The sequence below is a fragment of the Staurois parvus genome, unplaced genomic scaffold (assembly GCF_062004578.1).
Source record: "Staurois parvus isolate SC_StPar_1 unplaced genomic scaffold, SC_StPar_1.0 ptg001008l, whole genome shotgun sequence".
Classification (NCBI taxonomy): Eukaryota; Metazoa; Chordata; class Amphibia; order Anura; family Ranidae; genus Staurois; species Staurois parvus.
The window spans coordinates 609438-629200 of record NW_028318804.1 but is presented as its reverse complement, the minus strand read 5'-3'; the positions used below and the strand labels follow the sequence as shown (position 1 = coordinate 629200).

The 19763-nt window shown below is 48.9% G+C and overlaps 1 protein-coding gene across 1 annotated transcript in view; it reads left to right on the top strand.

Moving 5' to 3' along the window:
* SLC25A10 (solute carrier family 25 member 10) overlaps nt 1–19251 on the top strand; it is a 48882-nt gene extending 29631 nt beyond the window's left edge. Inside the window, exons 4-11 of the mRNA XM_089657517.1 lie at nt 916–964; nt 9177–9218; nt 10993–11036; nt 11116–11186; nt 12662–12754; nt 15982–16059; nt 16144–16200; nt 18136–19251. Of these exons, the coding sequence (XP_089513643.1) occupies nt 916–964; nt 9177–9218; nt 10993–11036; nt 11116–11186; nt 12662–12754; nt 15982–16059; nt 16144–16200; nt 18136–18237 (536 nt within the window). The 3' untranslated portion in view covers nt 18238–19251. The remainder of the gene's footprint in view (nt 1–915; nt 965–9176; nt 9219–10992; nt 11037–11115; nt 11187–12661; nt 12755–15981; nt 16060–16143; nt 16201–18135) is intronic.
* The last annotated feature ends 512 nt before the right edge of the window (nt 19252–19763 follow it).

Here is a 19763-nt window from a genome sequence, read left to right as displayed (position 1 = left end):
ACAGGACACCCGGGGGTAGAGGTTTACATTGTATCTACAGGACACCCGGGGATAGAGGTTTACATTGTATGTACAGGACACCCAGGGGGGTTACATTGTATGTACAGGACACTTGGGGGTAGAGGTTTACATTGTATGCAAAGGACACCCAGGGGGGTTACATTGTATGTACAGGACACCCGGGGGGGGAGAGGGTTACATTGCATGTACAGGACACCCGGGGGGGAGAGGGTTACATTGCATGTACAGGACACCCGGGGGGGGTTACACTGTATGTACAGGACACCCCGGGGTAGAGGTTTACATTGTATGTACAGGACACCCAGGGGGTTGCATTGTATGTACAGGACACCCGGGGGGTTACATTGTATGTACAGGACACCTGGGGGGAAAGGATTAAATTGTATGTACAGGACACCCGGGGGGGGAGAGGGTTACATAGTATGTACAGGACACCTGGGGGGGAGACGGTTACATTGTATGTACAGGACACCCGGGAGGAGAGGGTTACATTGTATGTACAGGACACCTGGGGGGGAGAGGGTTACATTGTATGTACAGGACACCCGGGAGGAGAGGGTTACATTGTATGTACAGGACACCCGGAGGGGGGGAGGGTTACGTTGTATGTACGGCCATATGCAGACATGAGTGGCGTCCGGCATCGCTCAGTACTACATGTAGTATATACACGGTCAGTATACAGCTGCTTTTTGTCGGTAGTCACTAAATGGGCTGCAGCCTCTTCCCTGCGACCTCCTGATTAGTGGGGACCTCCTGCCGGATTTCCTATCCCTGGGACTTGTCAGGGCTGTTGATTGGAGGTCGCTGTTGGCAGCTGTCTTGCTTCAAAATGATAAGAGGGACTGGAGTCTCGACTTGACATCTTTTTTTTTTTTTCTCTCTCTCTTTCAGGTTTTACAGGGGGCTTTGTGGGGACCCCGGGCGACATGGTTAACGTCAGGTGAGTGTTTTCATCTCTTGTTTCTATCCGGTTCTATGTAAAGACCTTTGTGCTGAGCAGGGGCATCCCTAGGCAGGTGCGGGGGGTGCGCGCTGCACCGGGTGACACCTACCGCATGGGGTGACACCGGAACCCCCTCCATGAAAAGGTAAGTTGTAAAGCATGCCGATGATCCCTGCAGGATGGATTGGAACTGCGGATTGGGGAGCATACTGGATCAGACTCCGATCCATTATGCTCCCCAATCCACAGATCCGATCCATCCTGCAGGGATCTTCGGCATGCTTTGCAACTTACCTTTTTGTGGAGCGGGTCCGGTGTCACCCCGTATAGGTTGCATACCAACAATCCCCGCAGGATGGATCGGATCTATGGATTGGGGAGCATAATGGATCAGACTCTGATCCATTATGCTCAATCCGCAGATCCGATCCATTCTGCGGGGATCGTCGGAGGGGGTGTCACCCAGTGTTATCACACTGGGTGACACCAACCCTAGGGACGCCCCTGGTGCTGAGCTCCAGGCAAATGGCTAAATGCACAGATGACTTGTTTGTATTGGAGCTGTTTTATCTGGCAAAGAAGTTTGTATTAATGGCCATCCAGTCTTGAGATTTACACAGTTCTGCCGTAGAGCACAGCCCTAGAGTCAGGACACATGATTAGTCTCTGCTACAATTAAGTAACACTTACAGTTCTTGGACCTCCCCCAGCCTATGATTGGACAGAGATTGTAGAATCAACAGACTGATGAGCTCATCTCGCTGTCACTCTGCTCTCTTCTTCTACCAGCATGTTCCTTGCACTGCAGAACAACTGATTGGCTGCTTATGCTGTTTCTCCCTCCGTCAGTCTGAGCTCTGCTGTACAGTGGGATGCAGGAAGCTGATAATGGGATACTTAATGCTGTTTTCATAACAAAAATACATTTAAAGTGGTTCTAAACACAACAGTTTTTTTTTTTTTTTTTTACTCTAATGCATCCCGGTGAGAAGCTTTGCACTGCCTCTTATATTCCCCCAACACTTGAGTCCTTTATCGATCCAGCGCACTGCCTGGTGACAAGTCTCATCTCCCCTCGTTATGGTTTTACAGTCTTTGCCATTGGCTCCTGCTGCTGTCAATCAAATCCTGTAAGGAGGTAACTGGGGGATGGGCCAAGCTGTGCTGTGCACGTCTATGGACACTCCCCCCTCTTCACTTGAAACCTTCTAGGACACGTCCCATGTCACGGGAGGCTTCAGGTCCAATCAGAAAGTGGGGTGCTATTTGCACAGTGAGGAGCTGGCTGTGGAGCGGCAGGAAGTCATAGGAGGCTTCCCTTAACCACTTCCAGTCCGGACGCTTTCCCCCCCTTCCAGTCCGGACGCTTTCCCCCCCTTCCAGTCCGGACGCTTTCCCCCCCTTGCAGTCCGGACGCTTTCCCCCCCTTGCAGTCCGGACGCTTTCCCCCCCTTGCAGTCCGGACGTTTTCCCCCCCTTGCAGTCCGGACGCTTTCCCCCCCTTGCAGTCCGGACGCTTTCCCCCCCTTGCAGTCCGGACGCTTTCCCCCCCTTGCAGTCCGGACGCTTTCCCCCCCTTGCAGTCCGGACGCTTTCCCCCCCTCTTGCAGTCTGGACGCTTTCCCCCCCTTCCTGCCCAGGCCAATTTTCAGCTTTCAGCGCTATCACACTTTGAATGAAACACTGTACCCATATGAATTTTTTTGCATTCTTTTGAGACAGATAAAACTTTATTTTGGTGGTATGTTTCACCACTGGGATTTTTATTTTTTTGCTATGTAAATGAAAAACTCCAAACATTTTGAAGAAAAATTTGTTTTTCTTATAAAATTTTGCAAATAATATTTCATCATAAATCTTGGCCAAAATGTATTCAGCTATCTTTTTTAGTAAAAAAAAAAAAAAAAAGAAAACCCAAATTAGTTTATAACCAAAAATTATAGTTTTTCAAAAAATGTTTTCACATTTTTATTTTATTTTTTTATATTATTATTTGTTTTTCTTTTTTTTTTAACATATTGTCACCCTAGAAGTACAGTGTCATAGTGACACTGTACGACTTGTGGGGGGTGATGAAGAATTTTTTTTTTTTGTTACACCGATTGCTTTTACACCCATAAAGGCTGTAAAAGCAATCATTTCTCCTTCTCTCTGGCTGCATTCTTGCAGCCATTGAGAAATGCTGTGATTGGTCACAGCTTGTCACATGGTACAAGGCTGTTGTGAATAGCCCTGTACCATGTGACCTCTGTGATCATTCACAGATTTCACACGTAGTAAGCAATGATGTCAGAAAGTTGGCTAATCAGTGATCACATGATCGGGACTTCACACAGAGGTCCCGTACAGGGATCGGTGTTCCTCTGTCTCCTCCGGACACAGCGGGACCGGATCGCGGTACCGCATACTCCCAGGCAGTGAATGCGGAGGCCGTTTATAAACGGCCACCCGTTCCTGCACTGCTCCTCTCCGGCTGTTTATGTACATGGGCTGAATGGGAAGTGGTTAAAGAAGATGGTCATGCCGGGGACCTGAAGACTGGCGAAGAACCAGCCCAGGTGATGACAGTGCTGGATCCCTGGGCTAGTAAGTGTGTAATGAAAGTTTGCAGCTACAGGATTTGTACCTGCTAATTTTTATTTATTTTACTGACCGGAGCTCCTCTTTAAAAGCCTAACCTCATCCATATCTATCTACTTTCTTTCAGCTTTTTATTTCTTTTTGTGATTCCTTTCATGAGATCCTCACTTCCTGTCTTTGTGACACCAGGATAGGGAAGTGAGGTTGGTTATTACTGGGACACAAAAGCAGCCATAGCGAAAAAGAAAAAATTTGTCGGTTCTATAGGGAATGCGGGGTCCGGGGAGACCGGCTCTAGGGAATGCGGGGTCCGGGGAGACCGGCTCTAGGGAATGCGGGGTCCGGGGAGACCGTCTCTAGGGAATGCGGGGCCCGGGGAGACCGGCTCTAGGGAATGCGGGGCCCGGGGAGACCGGCTCTAGGGAATGCGGGGCCCGGGGAGACCGGCTCTAGGGAATGCGGGGCCCGGGGAGACCGGCTCTAGGGAATGCGGGGCCCGAGGAGACCGGCTCTAGGGAATGCGGGGCCCGGGGAGACCGGCTCTAGGGAATGCGGGGCCCGGGGAGACCGGCTCTAGGGAATGCGGGGCCCGGGGAGACCGGCTCTAGGGAATGCGGGGCCCGGGGAGACCGGCTCTAGGGAATGCGGGGCCCGGGGAGACCGGCTCTAGGGAATGCGGGGCCCGGGGAGACCGGCTCTAGTGAATGCGGGGTCCTGGGAGACCAGATATAGTGAATGCGGGGTCCGGGGAGACCGGCTATAGTGAATGCGGGGTCCGGGGAGACCGGCTATAGTGAATGCGGGGTCCGGGGAGACCGGCTATAGTGAATGCGGGGTCCGGGGAGACCGGCTATAGTGAATGCTGGGTCCAGGGAGACCAAATATAGTGAATGCGGGGTCCGGGGAGACCAAATATAGTGAATGCGGGGTCCGGGGAGACCGGCTATAGGGAATGCAGAGTTCTAGGTTTAGTAACACTTTAATTTGCTCAAGGATTTCGGCTCATTTTCTGGTTGGAGAAGGTATACATATATGTATGTCCAGGCACTCTGCAATTTTCATGCCATGTTATATGTTGCATACACCTGACCAAAATGTTTGTTGTTTCAACAGTTGCTGGTTACTAAGTAGCCAGGTAGTAGTACAAGGATAGCCGCAAAAATGTGCAGTGTATACCGTGCATAGACCATTCCTGTAAACCATGCCTAATATTCTGCCCTATGTAGCCATGCCCACTCTGCACAGCAGGCACTGCATTACTCCTTGTCCTAAACTCAGTTTTATCAGATGCTTTGGAGAAGTATTTTTTTTCTTTGTTTTTTTTTTTTTACATAAATAAAAGCTGATATTTTTAAGCACCTCTGTCAGTGTTGAATGGTTTGTCGCATCCCTGTAACTGCAAGAGAGCTTGTTCTTTTGAAAAACAACAGACTTACTGGCTGGAACGCCAGATAAAAAAAATAGAATAAAAGCCTAAAAAAAAACAACTAATGCAGCCATCACATCTTAGAATTGGTAAGCTGCAATATAATAAATGTTTGCTTTTGGGTTTAATAATGCTTCCTAATGTGAGGAGCTCTGGGACAGCGCATCGCGGGATTGGAGGAGAGTGTAGTTTCGCTTTAATATAAGAAAAGTAAATGCATCAGGCGGGGCAAGTTCTGTCATGACATACAGGTCTGTAAGGTTACTTTGAAACGTTTATTAATTGTTCTACTGATTGTTCTACTGATTGCCAGATGTATTTCCTAATATGCCCTTGTGCCATCAACATTGAGTTCAAAGCACAATTTAAAAGCATTCCATGGATTATGCAATTTCCTTTCCATCCACCATGGGGGGGGGGGGGGAGGAAATTGCTTGATTCCCCCAACACAATCAGTGTTGTTGGGGAAATCATTCCTGCAGCGTTAATGTGTTCTGCCGGTGGGGCGCTATAGCTGCCAAGTGACTGGATGAACATAATCCGACAGGCTGGTTGTACTGAATCCCATTGATGGATCAACTTCAGTACAAGCAGCCTTGCCGTAGATCAGGGGTGTCAACCTGGCGGCCCTCCAGCTGTTGCGGAACTACAAGTCCCATCATGCCTCTGCCTGTGGGAATCATGTTTGTAGCTGTCAGCCTTGCAATGCCTCATGGGATTTGTAGTTCTGCAACAGCTGGAGGGCCGCCAGTTTGACACCTCTGCCATAGATGGATCGATTCTTGGCCGGTCCCTACTGAACTGGCTGAGGTTCAATCCATCTATGGCCAGCTTAAGCCCTGAGCCCCTTACAAGCAGTGTCGGAACAAGGTCAGCTAGCACTCACGGCAAGGATGCCAAATGGCACCCCCCCCCCCCCCCAAAAAAAAAAAATTAGCACTAATTTTTAGTTACCCCCCCCCCCAAAGCATTAATTCTCATTGCAAATCAAAATTCTCCCCAAAAAAAAACCCCCCTTCCAATCTCAAATCCTCTCCCTCCCCAAATTCACCCTCCTAGTACAAATTCTCTACCACTCAAATTTCCCATCTGAGCATTGTCCTAGCTCCTATCCTTCCCCCTAGCACAAATCCCCCCAATCATCCCTACTAGCACAAATCTCCCCCCCCCCCACACAAAACAACCCCCCCCCTTCCTAGAAATACAACTTCCTAGTACAAATCCCCCCCCCCCAAATCATCCCTTCTAGCGCAACCTCCACTGTCCCCAGGGCGGCTGCCCCTCCTGCCCACCCCTTGTCCCGGCCCTTCCTACAAGTAAGTCAGTTTTGGAGGATATGAAAGTACTGCAGTAGAAGAGAGGACTATGTAATACAAACTTGACATTCTAAAAGAAAAAAAATGTAATAAAAAGGATATTCATCTGACTTTATTAGCAATATTTTAATGATATACTTACACAGGGGCGGACTGACAACTCATGGGGCCCCCGGGCAATAGGGGACCATGGGGCCCCTGTGTCCTTGCCCACACCCAAAAAAGCCTATGAAAAGATACCAGGGGCAGCTCATGGGGCCCCCTTCTGACCCCGGGCCCTCGGGCAGTGCCCGAGTTCCCAAATGGTCAGTCCGCCCCTGTACTTACACCTCCTTGAGAAAGATAAAAACAACTGATTAGAAATCAAAGTAAGTCAAACTAATATTGAATGAATTGCTCAATATAAGCAGAAAGCATATTAATGAAGAACACGTAATGTTAGAGGACATTAAATTGGCCCCTGTGCTACAGCCCAAGTCAAAGTGTGTTTTTTGCAAAGTATTCAATATTAAAAGCAAGATTGCCTTGAGTAAACTATAAAAGGTTCAAAAACTTACTAAAAATACCCTTTTACCTGAAATATCAGGGATATACCAATGTAAGAAAAGGAAGTACCCTACTTGTAAGTACAAAACTCCATATATGCCTTTTTCCTGACAGTAAAGCCACAACCAGTAGACCAGCCTTTCTCAACCAGGGTGCCTTGAGGTTTCTTCAGGGGTGCCTTGGCCAAATGCCTAAAAACTGCCCAAAAATTGTGTACAATCCAGAGGTGGATGAAGCCTGCCTTTTTAGTTACACAAAGCCACGAGTTTTCATTGTGCACCATTCCGACCTTCTAGCCACCGGAATCCCATCAGTTGATAAGGAGGATGTTGGTTTTCTGCACAACATCCATGTTTGACACTCCCCTGACCCTCTACATCAGCTGAGTGAGGGAGAAGAGAAACACTGAAATACTAGGGCCAATAAAGTTACTATAAAACAATTTTTTAAATGTTCTTCTGATTATGTCAATTATTGGCCAGTATACCATTGCGGCCTATACGTATTTTGTGGGAAGAACCATGAGGTTTGTGTGTTGGGTCAATGTCCTTCCTTGTAGGGTAAATGTCTGTGTCCAAACATACTTCACCAGGAAATATAGAATATTTCCCAAGGGTTGCAGAAGTTCCAACGCGTTTTGGTATTCTGTGTCCCCTTCATCAGGGCTGTGAGCAAAATTAGCTTGAAACTGGAGCAGAAAGGGTAACACTGTTCAAATGCATGATGTGGATGGGCGGCGCCAAGGTTGCAGGATTGCAGCTTCTTAAAAGGTTTGAGACTGTTGTTGATGCGGTAGAGCTGTGGTCTTCAAACTGTGGCCCAGGGGCCGGATGCGGCCCTTTGCTTGCTTTTATCTGGCCCTTGGGGTACTATTTCATCCACTGATACCAACAATGGGACATAATTCCCCCTACTGATACCAATGAAAGGGCACAAGAAGTCCCAATTACAACAATGATCGGGCCCAATGGCAACAGTGATGGGGCACTAATCCTCCCAATGGAAACAGTGATGGGGCACTATTCCCACCAATGACATCAACGATGGGACACAATTCCTCCCAATGACATCAACGATGGGGCACTATTCCCACCAATGACATCAACGATGGGACACAATTCCTCCCAATGACATCAACGATGTGGCACAATTCCTCCCAATGACATCAACGATGGGGCACAATTCCTCCCAATGACATCAACGATGGAGCACAATTCCCCCCAATGACATCAACGATGGGGCACAATTCCCCCAAATGACATCAACGATGGGGCACAATTCCCCCCAATGACATCAACGATGGGGCACAATTCCCCCCAATGACATCAACGATGGGGCACAATTCCCCCCAATGACATCAACGATGGGGCACAATTCCCCCCAATGACATCAACGATGGGGCACAATTCCCCCCAATGACATCAACGATGGGGCACAATTCCCCCCAATGACATCAACGATGGGGCACAATTCCCCCCAATGACATCAACGATGGGGCACAATTCCCCCCAATGACATCAACGATGGGGCACAATTCCCCCCAATGACATCAACGATGGGGCACAATTCCCCCCAATGACATCAACGATGGGGCACAATTCCCCCCAATGACATCAACGATGGGGCACAATTCCCCCCAATGACATCAACGATGGGGCACAATTCCCCCCAATGACATCAACGATGGGGCACAATTCCCCCCAATGACATCAACGATGGGGCACAATTCCCCCCAATGACATCAACGATGGGACACAATTCCCCCCAATGACATCAACCATGGGGCACAATTCCTCCCAATGACATCAACCATGGGGCACAATTCCTCCCAATGACATCAACGATGGGACACTATTCCTCCCACTGACATCAACGATGGGGCACAATTCCTCCCACTGACATCAACGATGGGGCACAATTCCTCCCAATGACATCAACGATGGGGCACTATTCCTCCCAATGACATCAACGATGGGGCACTATTTCTCCCAATGATACCAACAATGGGGTCCAATGACCATAATGATGGGTCACAATAACCTCCCACTGACACCAAAGATGAGGCATTGTCTATTCCCACTTATGTCACAACCTTTTCTACTCCCAATAGTCAAAGTTCGCCCCACCTGAAGTCTGAAAACTGACCCTTTGTTTAGAAAGTCTGGAGACCCCTGCTGTAGAGCCATAGAACACAGCAGGGCTATATGAACATAGATGCATTATTTTGCAAAGAAGTGTTTTTTTTTTAGTCAATCTATATTTGTCAATCTTGCAACATATCTTTCTGTGTTGACTATAATTTGGTTTAATCTTTGCTTTTTTGTTTAATTTTATCTTCCAGAATGCAAAATGACGTGAAACTTCCGGCCCACCTGAGACGCAAGTAAGTGATGTTCTTCAGGTTCACCTTTTAGGGTTTGTTTACACTTGACTACATTTCTGACTCCTACCAAATGCACCTAAAGCTTTAGTATAGGCAATAGACAGGCATTGATGAGCTTTAGTATGGGCATTAGACTGGCTTTTTTTACAGGCGTTTAAAAATGCTCCCCAAACGCCCTATGTGCAGTTTTGCAGCATTTTTAATAAGCGTCTTACAAGCATTTAAACCGCACCACAAACACCTATAATAAAATGTTATTACAACTGCAGTGCAAATGCCCTTCAAACACCTGCCAGGGTGTCTGTGGGGCGTCACCATAGATTTGAATAGGAGGTATTGAAAAGCTTCACACTTGCCATGACATGAGGCTTCAGTTTTGAAGCAAGGCGACCTTAACTCTTCATGTTTTGATAATGTGAACAGCACTGTGTGCTGCCCATAGTCTCATTTGCATAGGCGTTTTGAGGAGCGTTAAAAACGCCCCTTTAAACGCCTGCTTTCCATGCCAGTTTGAACTGTCCATACCAGCCTGTGTGCTGAATGTGTCCTGTCAAGAAATGGATCACTTGCTGGTGGCACTGCGCTTCCCAGAGTGGGAGGTGGTAGTACTGGTGTCCACCAGCAGGTGTCTCCCAGCAGTTTCCAGTAATCAGTCTGATGCTGGCTGCTGAGAAGGTATTTACTCCTCCCTCTACTACTTCCCTTCAGTGTTTAGCTTTGCCAGGAGATACTGCTTGCCATTTATCTTGCTTCTGATCTTGCTAGTGTCCTGCATCTTGTACTCTGCACCCTACTGCCTTATATCTGCTTCTTTTTTTCTAGGTCCCCCCCCTCCCTTCCTTGCTTCTCTGGTATTACCCTGTTTATCCATGTTCCCTACTGGTGTAAATATTGTATATAGTTTGTTTGTTAGGGTTTCTGTTACTAGGTTGCTAGTTAAGCATTTTCATTATATTGTTATGGTTCACTTGTATCTTAGCATTTGCTTTGTTTCCAGTTTGCTGGTGTTTGGATGAATTTTGGTTTCCCTGTGTGTGCGGGTATATGTACACACACACACCTGTCAGGACCTGGATCACTTGCTGGTGGCACTGTGCTTCCCAGAGTGGGAGGTGGTAGTTCTGTTGTCCACCAGCAGGTGGACATGTGAGCAGCAGGGCTCACATGTTAGGTGGAAACATTCAATTGCTTCCACACGGCCTACAGTGCCAGCCTAGCCCCCCACGTGTGAACTCCCCCCCCCCCCCCCCCCCCACCTAGTCTCCCGGGCTCCACTTGTCCATCTGCAAGCCCGGGACTGGCTCTGTGTGCGCTGGCATTTAGAGGGGAGGGAGGAGAGCGAACATGTCCGCTCCCCTCCCCGTTTGACGTGACTTTCATGTCCCCATTCATAGATTCCTGGAAAGAATGTAATGCGGTGCGACGTACACTGCATTACATTCAGGGGAGACATGTGGGGTCTTTTAGACCCCGCATGTCTCATTAAAGAGAACCTGTCACCAAAAAATCATCACATAAGGGACTTTTGTGTCCCCTATGTGATGGAAAAAAAAATTTAAGTAGAATTTTTTTTTATATTAGTGAAAAAAAAAATCAAAGTTGCACCCAAGCACATAACATCCCCTCAAGAAAAATTTGAGCCCCCACATATACGACTCGTCTTCTGCAGTGGCTCAGTTTTGTTAAGCAATATAATTCCTTATTGGGTTGTATATTCGAGTATGCGGCTCCTAAATTCTCAGTGTGATTGTCCTCTCCTCTGTCTCCCCTTTAGCTATGCTCATGCGTTGGACGGCATGTACAGAGTCCTCAGAGAAGGTAGTTTTGATGCAATTGTGTGACATTGGTATGGCTGTGCTTGTGAAAGGAATAATATACTCTTCTTCTTATCATTTAGAGGGATTCCGGAAGCTTTTCTCGGGGGGCACCATGGCATCCAGCAGGGGAGCCCTTGTAACTGTGGGCCAGGTAAGGCTCTGATAACCTGAAAACTCTCTAGCAATACACACTAAACTGAGCATGTGCAAAGTGTCTCCACACGATATGTCTTATCAGGAGATAAGAGAGGGCACTGGAAGAAGGGGAAGATCAGGGTCATTGCACATGGTCAGTTTGGTGTGTATGGATAGAGAGGTTTTTTTTTTTGTTTTTTGTTTTTTTCTTGGGACAGTGCATGTGATCAGCACAGGGCCAATCAGTGCTGTCCAAACAGAGGTCAGGGGTCCTGCATCTTTCTAGAGCAGAAAGAAAACTCCTACAAGCTTTATTCAGTGCTCAGCTGGACACTGATAGAAGTCACAAGACTGCTATATACTGCTGATGAGAAAAGGTATTTAGCAGTTTATATTTGCTAAAATAATTGCATTTCCATATTCTGTGTACTGTGGGAGACCAGATATAGTGAATGCAGGGTCCGGGGGAGACCAGATATAGTGAATGCAGGGTCCGGGGAGACCGGATATAGTGAATGCGGGGTCCGGGGAGACCGGATATAGTGAATGCGGGGTCCGGGGGAGACCGGATATAGTGAATGCGGGGTCCGGGGGAGACCGGATATAGTGAATGCGGGGTCCGGGGGAGACCGGATATAGTGAATGCGGGGTCCGGGGGAGACCGGATATAGTGAATGCGGGGTCCGGGGGAGACCGGATATAGTGAATGCGGGGTCCGGGGGAGACCGGATATAGTGAATGCGGGGTCCGGGGGAGACCGGATATAGTGAATGCGGGGTCCGGGGGAGACCGGATATAGTGAATGCGGGGTCCGGGGGAGACCGGATATAGTGAATGCGGGGTCCGGGGAGACCGGATATAGTGAATGCGGGGTCCGGGGAGACCGGATATAGTGAATGTGGGGTCCGGGGGGACCGGATATAGTGAATGTGGGGTCCGGGGGGACGGGATATAGTGAATGCGGGGTCCGGGGGGGCGGGATATAGTGAATGCGGGGTCCGGGGGGACGGGATATAGTGAATGCAGGGTCCGGGGAGACGGGATATAGTGAATGCAGGGTCCGGGGAGACGGGATATAGTGAATGCAGGGTCCGGGGAGACGGATATAGTGAATGCGGGGTCCGGGGGGACGGGATATAGTGAATGCAGGGTCCGGGGAGACGGGATATAGTGAATGCAGGGTCCTGGGTTTAGTAATACTTTAATTAAATATTCCAGATCTGTGCAGTAATCTAATGTGACACTTTGCCTTTGTCCAGGAGCTTCCTGCTGCTCTCTCTCCTTGTGCCGGGTGACTGGTCTGGTCTCCGCCCCCTCCAGCAGTTTTTGGCAGGCAGTCTGCTGTGGGTGGGACCTGCTGTGTCCCTCCCACAGCTCTTCTTACGGCACAGTAATGATGTCACCACTTCTTTTATATAGTAATATCTGGGTGTACAGAGGTATTTGATGTCATGTGACTCGTGTGTGATTGCTGTGTTTTATCTCTTGCAGTTGGCTTGCTATGACCAGGCTAAGCAGCTAGTTCTCAGCTCCGGCGTCATGTCTGATAACATTTTCACCCACTTTCTTGCCAGTTCAATTGCAGTAAGTTTTTTTTTTTTTTGTTTTTTGTTTGTTATGTAAGAGAGAGAACATCAGTGTTTGTCCGAGGTTAGATCACGCCTACCTTTTGGGCGTCTCTGGTGCTCGGTGAGAGACATTTCTGCCCTTATTACTCTCTGTTTTTCTCTTTTTTTTTTTTTTTTCCCCTCTATCGTTCCTTTTTTTTTTTTTTTTCTTTGTTTTCTCTCTTGTGTTGTTGCTTATTCTTGTTTTGTCTCTGTCTTTCTCTTAATTGCATTATCTTTCTCTCTCTCTCTCCCTCTCCCTCCCCTCCCTCCCTCCCTCCCTCCCTTCCTCTCTCTCCCTCCCCCTCCCCCTCTCTCTTCCTCCCCCTCTCTCTTCCTCCCCCTCTCTCTTCCTCCCCCTCTCTCTTCCTCTCCCCCCCCTCTCCCTCCCCCTCCTCTCCCTCCCCCTCCTCTCCCTCCCCCTCCTCTCCCTCTCTCCCCCCTCCTCTCCCTCTCTCCCCCCTCCTCTCCCTCTCTCCCCCCTCCTCTCCCTCTCTCCCCCCTCCTCTCCCTCTCTCCCCCCTCCTCTCCCCTCCTCTCCCTCTCCCCCCCTCCTCTCCCCTCCTCTCCCTCTCTCCCCCCTCCTCTCCCCCCCTCCTCTCCCCTCCTCTCCCTCTCCCCCCCTCTCTCCTCTCCCTCTCCCCCCCTCTCCCCCCTCTCCCCCCCTCCTCTCCCTCTCTCCCCCCTCCTCTCCCTCTCTCCCTCTCCCTCTCTCCCCCCTCCTCTCCCTCTCTCCCTCTCCCTCTCTCCCCCCTCCTCTCCCTCCCTCCCCCTCCTCCTCCCCCTCCCCCTCCCCCTCCCCCCTCCTCCTCTCCCTCCTTCCTCCTCCCCTCCCTCCTTCCTCCTCCCCCTCCTCCTCCCCCCACCTCCTCTCCCTCCCCCCTCCTCCTCTCCCTCCCTCCCCCCTCCTCCTCTCCCCCCCCTCCTCTCCCTCCCCCCCCCCCCCTCCTCTCCCTCCCCCCCTCCTCTCCCTCCCTCCCCCCTCCTCCCTCTCTCTCTTTCCCTCTCCCCCCTCCTCTCCTTCTCTCTTTCCCTCTTCCCCCTCCCTCTCTCTTTCCCTCCCTCTCTCTCCTCCCTCCTCTCCCTCTCTCTCCTCCCTCTCTCTTTCCCTCCCCCCTCCTCTCCCTCTCTCTCCTCCCTCCTCTCCCTCTCTCTCCCCCTCCCTCTCTCTCTCCCCCTCCCTCTCTCCCTCCCCCTCCCTCTCTCCCTCCCCCTCCCTCTCTCCCTCCCCCTCCCTCTCTCTCTCCCCCTCCTCCCCTCCCACACTGCTCTAGCACGCTCTCTGCCTCTATCTCATACCCTCTATTTTCCTTTTTTTTTGTCTTTCTTTCTCTCTCTCCTTTTTCTTTTGATTGCTTTCTCTCGCTCTTTCCTTTTTGCTCTCTATTTTTATTTGTTTTATTTTTATACTTCTTTCTCTCTCCTTCTCCTTTTTTCTTTTATTTCTTTTTATTGCTGTCTCTCTGGTGCTTACTTTTGTTATGTTGATCATTGTTCTGTCTGTCTTTCTCGCTGTCTTTCTCCTAAGAGGCGCTACAAACCCAAGCAAAAAAAGTGTTACAATGTGGATTTATATGGTTTTTATTTTGCTGAACAATGTCAAGTTTACCGTTTAGGGTGGAGGTGCACTTTATTTAATGTGAGGAGGAGCTGTCTATGATCTAACGGCAGCCATGTGTGCTCTGCAGGGTGGATGTGCTACATTCCCCCTCTCTCTTCCTCTCCCCCCCTCTCTCTCTCTCTCTTCCTCTCTCTCCCCCTCCTCTCCCTCCCCCTCCTCTCCCTCTCTCCCCCCTCCTCTCCCTCTCTCCCCCCTCCTCTCTCTCTCCCCCCTCCTCTCTCTCTCCCCCCTCCTCTCCCTCTCTCCCCCCTCCTCTCCCTCTCTCCCCCCTCCTCTCCCCTCCTCTCCCCTCCTCTCCCCTCCTCTCCCCTCCTCTCCCTCTCCTCCCCTCCTCTCCCCTCCTCTCCCTCTCCCCCCCTCCTCTCCCTCTCTCCCTCTCTCCCTCTCTCCCCCCTCCTCTCCCTCTCTCCCTCTCCCTCCTCCTCTCCCTCCTTCCTCCTCCCCCTCCTCCTCCCCCCACCTCCTCTCCCTCCCCCCTCCTCCTCTCCCCCCCCTCCTCTCCCTCCCCCCCCCTCCTCTCCCTCCCCCCCCCCTCCTCTCCCTCCCTCCCCCCTCCTCTCCCTCCCTCCCCCCTCCTCCCCCTCCCTCCCCCCTCCTCCCTCTCTCTCTTTCCCTCTCCCCCCTCCTCTCCTTCTCTCTTTCCCTCTTCCCCCTCCCCTCCCTCTCTCTTTCCCTCCCCCCCTCCTCTCCCTCTCTCTCCTCCCTCCTCTCCCTCTCTCTCCTCCCTCCTCTCCCTCTCTCTCCTCCCTCTCTCTTTCCCTCCCCCCCTCCTCTCCCTCTCTCTCCTCCCTCCCCCCCTCCTCTCCCTCTCTCTCCTCCCTCCTCTCCCTCTCTCTCCTCCCTCTCTCTTTCCCTCCCCCCCTCCTCTCCCTCTCTCTCCTCCCTCCTCTCCCTCTCTCTCCTCCCTCCTCTCCCTCTCTCTCCTCCCTCCTCTTCCTCTCTCTCCTCCCTCCTCTCCCTCTCTCTCCTCCCTCCTCTCCCTCTCTCTCCTCCCTCCTCTCCCTCTCTCTCCTCCCTCCTCTCCCTCTCTCTCCTCCCTCCTCTCCCTCCCCCTCCCTCTCTCCCTCCCCCTCCCTCCCCCTCCCTCTCTCCCTCCCCCTCCCTCCCCCTCCCTCTCTCCCTCCCCCTCCCTCTCTCTCTCCCCCTCCTCCCCTCCCACACTGCTCTAGCACGCTCTCTGCCTCTATCTCATACCCTCTATTTTCCTTTTTTTTTGTCTTTCTTTCTCTCTCTCCTTTTTCTTTTGATTGCTTTCTCTCGCTCTTTCCTTTTTGCTCTCTATTTTTATTTGTTTTATTTTTATACTTCTTTCTCTCTCCTTCTCCTTTTTTCTTTTATTTCTTTTTATTGCTGTCTCTCTGGTGCTTACTTTTGTTATGTTGATCATTGTTCTGTCTGTCTTTCTCGCTGTCTTTCTCCTAAGAGGCGCTACAAACCCAAGCAAAAAAAGTGTTACAATGTGGATTTATATGGTTTTTATTTTGCTGAACAATGTCAAGTTTACCGTTTAGGGTGGAGGTGCACTTTATTTAATGTGAGGAGGAGCTGTCTATGATCTAACGGCAGCCATGTGTGCTCTGCAGGGTGGATGTGCTACATTCCTTTGTCAGCCGCTAGACGTCCTGAAGACACGACTGATGAATTCCAAGGGGGAGTACAGGGTAGGTGTTGTATTGATGCCCATTCTCTGACTCTTGGCATTTTCCTGTTCCTAACCTGTGCTGCGTCTGTCTCTTGTCCACCAGGGAGTTGCTCACTGTGCCATGGAGACGGCAAAACTGGGACCCCTGGCCTTTTACAAGGTAATAGCAGGAAGGGGGAGGGTTAAAGGGGTGTCTGGGCCCACTACACTTATGCATGGGGTACCATAAAGCTGTGTGTGGACATTTTCTTTGATATACAACATACATACATACATACAGATGTTGTGGTGTGGTTTGTTTATTGGCTTCTGGATACACAGTGGGACCAGTGATCTTGAATGGGCAACACACAACGCATACCGACATGTGCATCAACAAACACACAAAAAAATGCATCTAAGTGTGGTTAACCACTCCAGAAGGTTTTGCCACCTTAATGACCAGGTCTTTTTTTGCTATTTAGCAGTATGCTACTTTAACTGGTAATTGCATAGTCATGCAACGCTGTACCCAAATTAAATTTATATAAATTTTTTTTCACAAAAATAGAGCTTCCTTTTGGTGGTATTTGATCACCACTGGATTTTATATATTTAATTAGATAAATGAAAAAAAGACCAAAAATTTTGAAAGAAAAACCCCACAATATTTTTTACTTTCTGCTATTAAACATATCCAGTAATCTAATTTCTTCATAAATTTAGGCTAAAATGTATTCAGCTACATGCCTCTGGTAAAAAAAAAAAAAAAAAAAAAATTCCCAATGAGTGTATATTGATTGGTTTGCATGAAAGTTAGAGCGTCTACAAACTATGTTTTATAAACTGGGATTTCTTTTTTTTTTATATACTACCAATGACAGTGATCAGTGACTTATAATGGAACTGTGCAACAGGCAATCTGACACTGGGTGGGAACTGACTGACACTGACATCACCAGTGACACTAATGCAGTAATCAGTGATAATACTATATACAGTCACTGTTACTAATGACACTGGCTAGGAAGGGGTTAACATCTCAGGGTAATCAAGGGGTTAAGTGTGCGCCTAACAAGTGTTAATGTGTGTAATACACTATATTGCCAAAAGTATTGGCCCCACCCTCCAAATCATTGGATTCAGGTGTTCCAATCCCCTCCATGGCCACAGGAATATAAAATCATCACCTAGGCATGCAGACTGCTTCTACAAACATTGGTGAAAGAATGTTTACACCCATAAAGGCTGTAAAAGCAATCATTTCTCCTTCTCTCTGGCTGCATTCTTGCAGCCATTGAGAACTACTGTGTGAGCTGTGATTGGTCACAGCTTGTCACATGGTACAAGGCTGTTGTGAATAGCCTTGTACCATGTGACTTCTGTGATCATTCACAGATTTCACACGTAGTAAGCAATGATGTCAGAAGTGACATCTAGGTTACTACTATTCATGTGATTACTGATTGGCCAATCAGTGATCACATGATCGGGACCTCACACAGAGGTTGTGACGATCGGTGTTCCACTGTGTCCGGAGGACACAGCGGGCACCCAGGGAGCGTGCACAGTCCAAAAAGGCGGGTGCCGTTTATGAACCGCAACCCGCCCCTGTACTGCCACCGTCCGGCCGTTTTATATACAGCGGCTGGCCGGCAAGTGGTTAAAAAGCCACAGATGTGGGAAGTTAACCTTTTAATTGCCATTTTAACCCGTGTGTGTCACCTTGTGTGTCTGTACCCAGGCCAAACATTCCAGGGGAGAAAAACTTTTGATCCGGGCCATTTGGGGGATTTCTGTTATCACTGTGATTTAAAAAGGAGCCAAACAACTATGTGATAATAAATGGCTTCATATGATCATCATCCTTCCATAAAAAGTTTTTTGCCGTGTTCGGTCATATTTTCAAAATAAATGCCAAAAAGTTTTTCTGCCAGGGGATGCGAACTTTTGAGCACATCTGTAAATGACATCAGAGTGGTGGCTCTTTTCTTTTTCCGGAGAATTCATATTGTACTTTAGTGGGAAGAATGAAAACTTTTGGAAAAGGCTTCTCTCCTTCATGATGGCGAATGTGTACGATCCTTCTGTCTGACCTCTTATTCTTCACTTTCAGGGTCTTGTTCCGGCTGGCATCAGGCTCGTCCCACACACAGTCTTGACCTTCGTGTTTCTGGAACAGCTGCGGAAGTACTTCGGGATCCGGGTCCCTGCTTAATACTGGCTGTGGGGAGGGTGGTCGAGGCCACCTTCTCCATGTTGGAACCACTACTGAAAAGAACTTGAGGGAAAACCGGTGCCTACGTGATCAGTGCTGTTTTATGGCAGTGTGCAATTGACTTTGCCGAGGCGGATCCCAGATGGATTGACGATAGGACATTGAAGGACAAATCTTTTCCAGCTACTCAGTTCTGGCAATCGTTCTGGGAGCTGGAAACAGAATATGGTGGGTTGTGTCTTCAGTAGTGCAAGCTTGGATCTGTGGTCCACGGGCAGGCAGAGAGCCAGTTGTTGCCTGAGCCTCTTTAAACAAATTTGTACTTTTTTTGGTGATCTCTTAAGGAGTCACTCCAACCTAAAAGATCTTTCATTTTGGGTGGATACTCAAGAGGGGAATCACTGTCTTCCTATGTCTGATGGTGGGGTTCCAGTGGTGAGCTCTCTCCACCAGAGTCCCAAACACAGCAGATGGTTGGAGATGGGAACTCTTGTGCAGGGATATTGCCACTGGAGCTCCAGGACAATACAAGTACCATGGAGTGATTTTTACCTTTCTACTTTACTCCAAACTGAAATATTGGGTTTGGTTTAACCGAACCTTTTAAGAGCCCTTCTTTGTCAAACAAAGTGTTGATATTCTGTGCCATTGACCTGGAAACAATGTGTTATTTGTAGTGTGTCTCCTCCAGACCTGCTGATCGGCCTCTGAGCATACCTAGGATGATTATTTTAACTGTAATTACTGTAATTTTTTTTTTTTTTTTACTTTTGTTTTGTAATTAATTGGAATCATGGACTTTAATATAAATAGCACTTGTGATTTAAGATTTGTTCACTTTCTGGTGAAAAATCAACTTGGTTGTAACAAAAGAAAATGTATTGCAGAAAAATTATATACCTAACCTTGAACCTGCGGTGTACCTAGTATACTGTAAACTAATAAAATGAATTGACATCGTATGACCACTGGAGGGTGTTTGTGTGTAGGCTGTGAATTAAAATCTGGACTTTACACAGAGTTTGTTTGTTTTTTTCGTTTGTTTTTATTTTTTTCTTTCTTTTTAACCCCTTAAGGCCCTTTTCACACAGGCGTTCCGTATGTCCATTTTTCATCTGTCTGTGCACGGATGAAAAACAGACCCCCATGTATTTCTATGGACTAGTGGATGTAAATGGATGGTCATCTGTTTACATCCGTTAACTAGTTGCCGACCGCAGATAGCCAAATGACGGCTGCACTGCGGCCAGCCAGTTCTGAGTGGACGTCATATGACGTCCTCCCAGAACGCGCTTTCCTGCGCGCCCCAGGGGGCGCGCACCCGGTGATTTCCGTGAGCGCTGTGTCCTACGGACACAGCTGATCACGTGATGTGGTAAAAGGCCAATCACAGCGGCCTTTTACCATATGATCAGCGGTGTCCAATGACACGCTGATCAGAGGGAAATGCAAGTGCCGGTTCTCGGCTGCACTTTCCTCACGCTGTCAGATCGTGAGGAAAGTACTGCCGAGAACCGGCAGTTGTC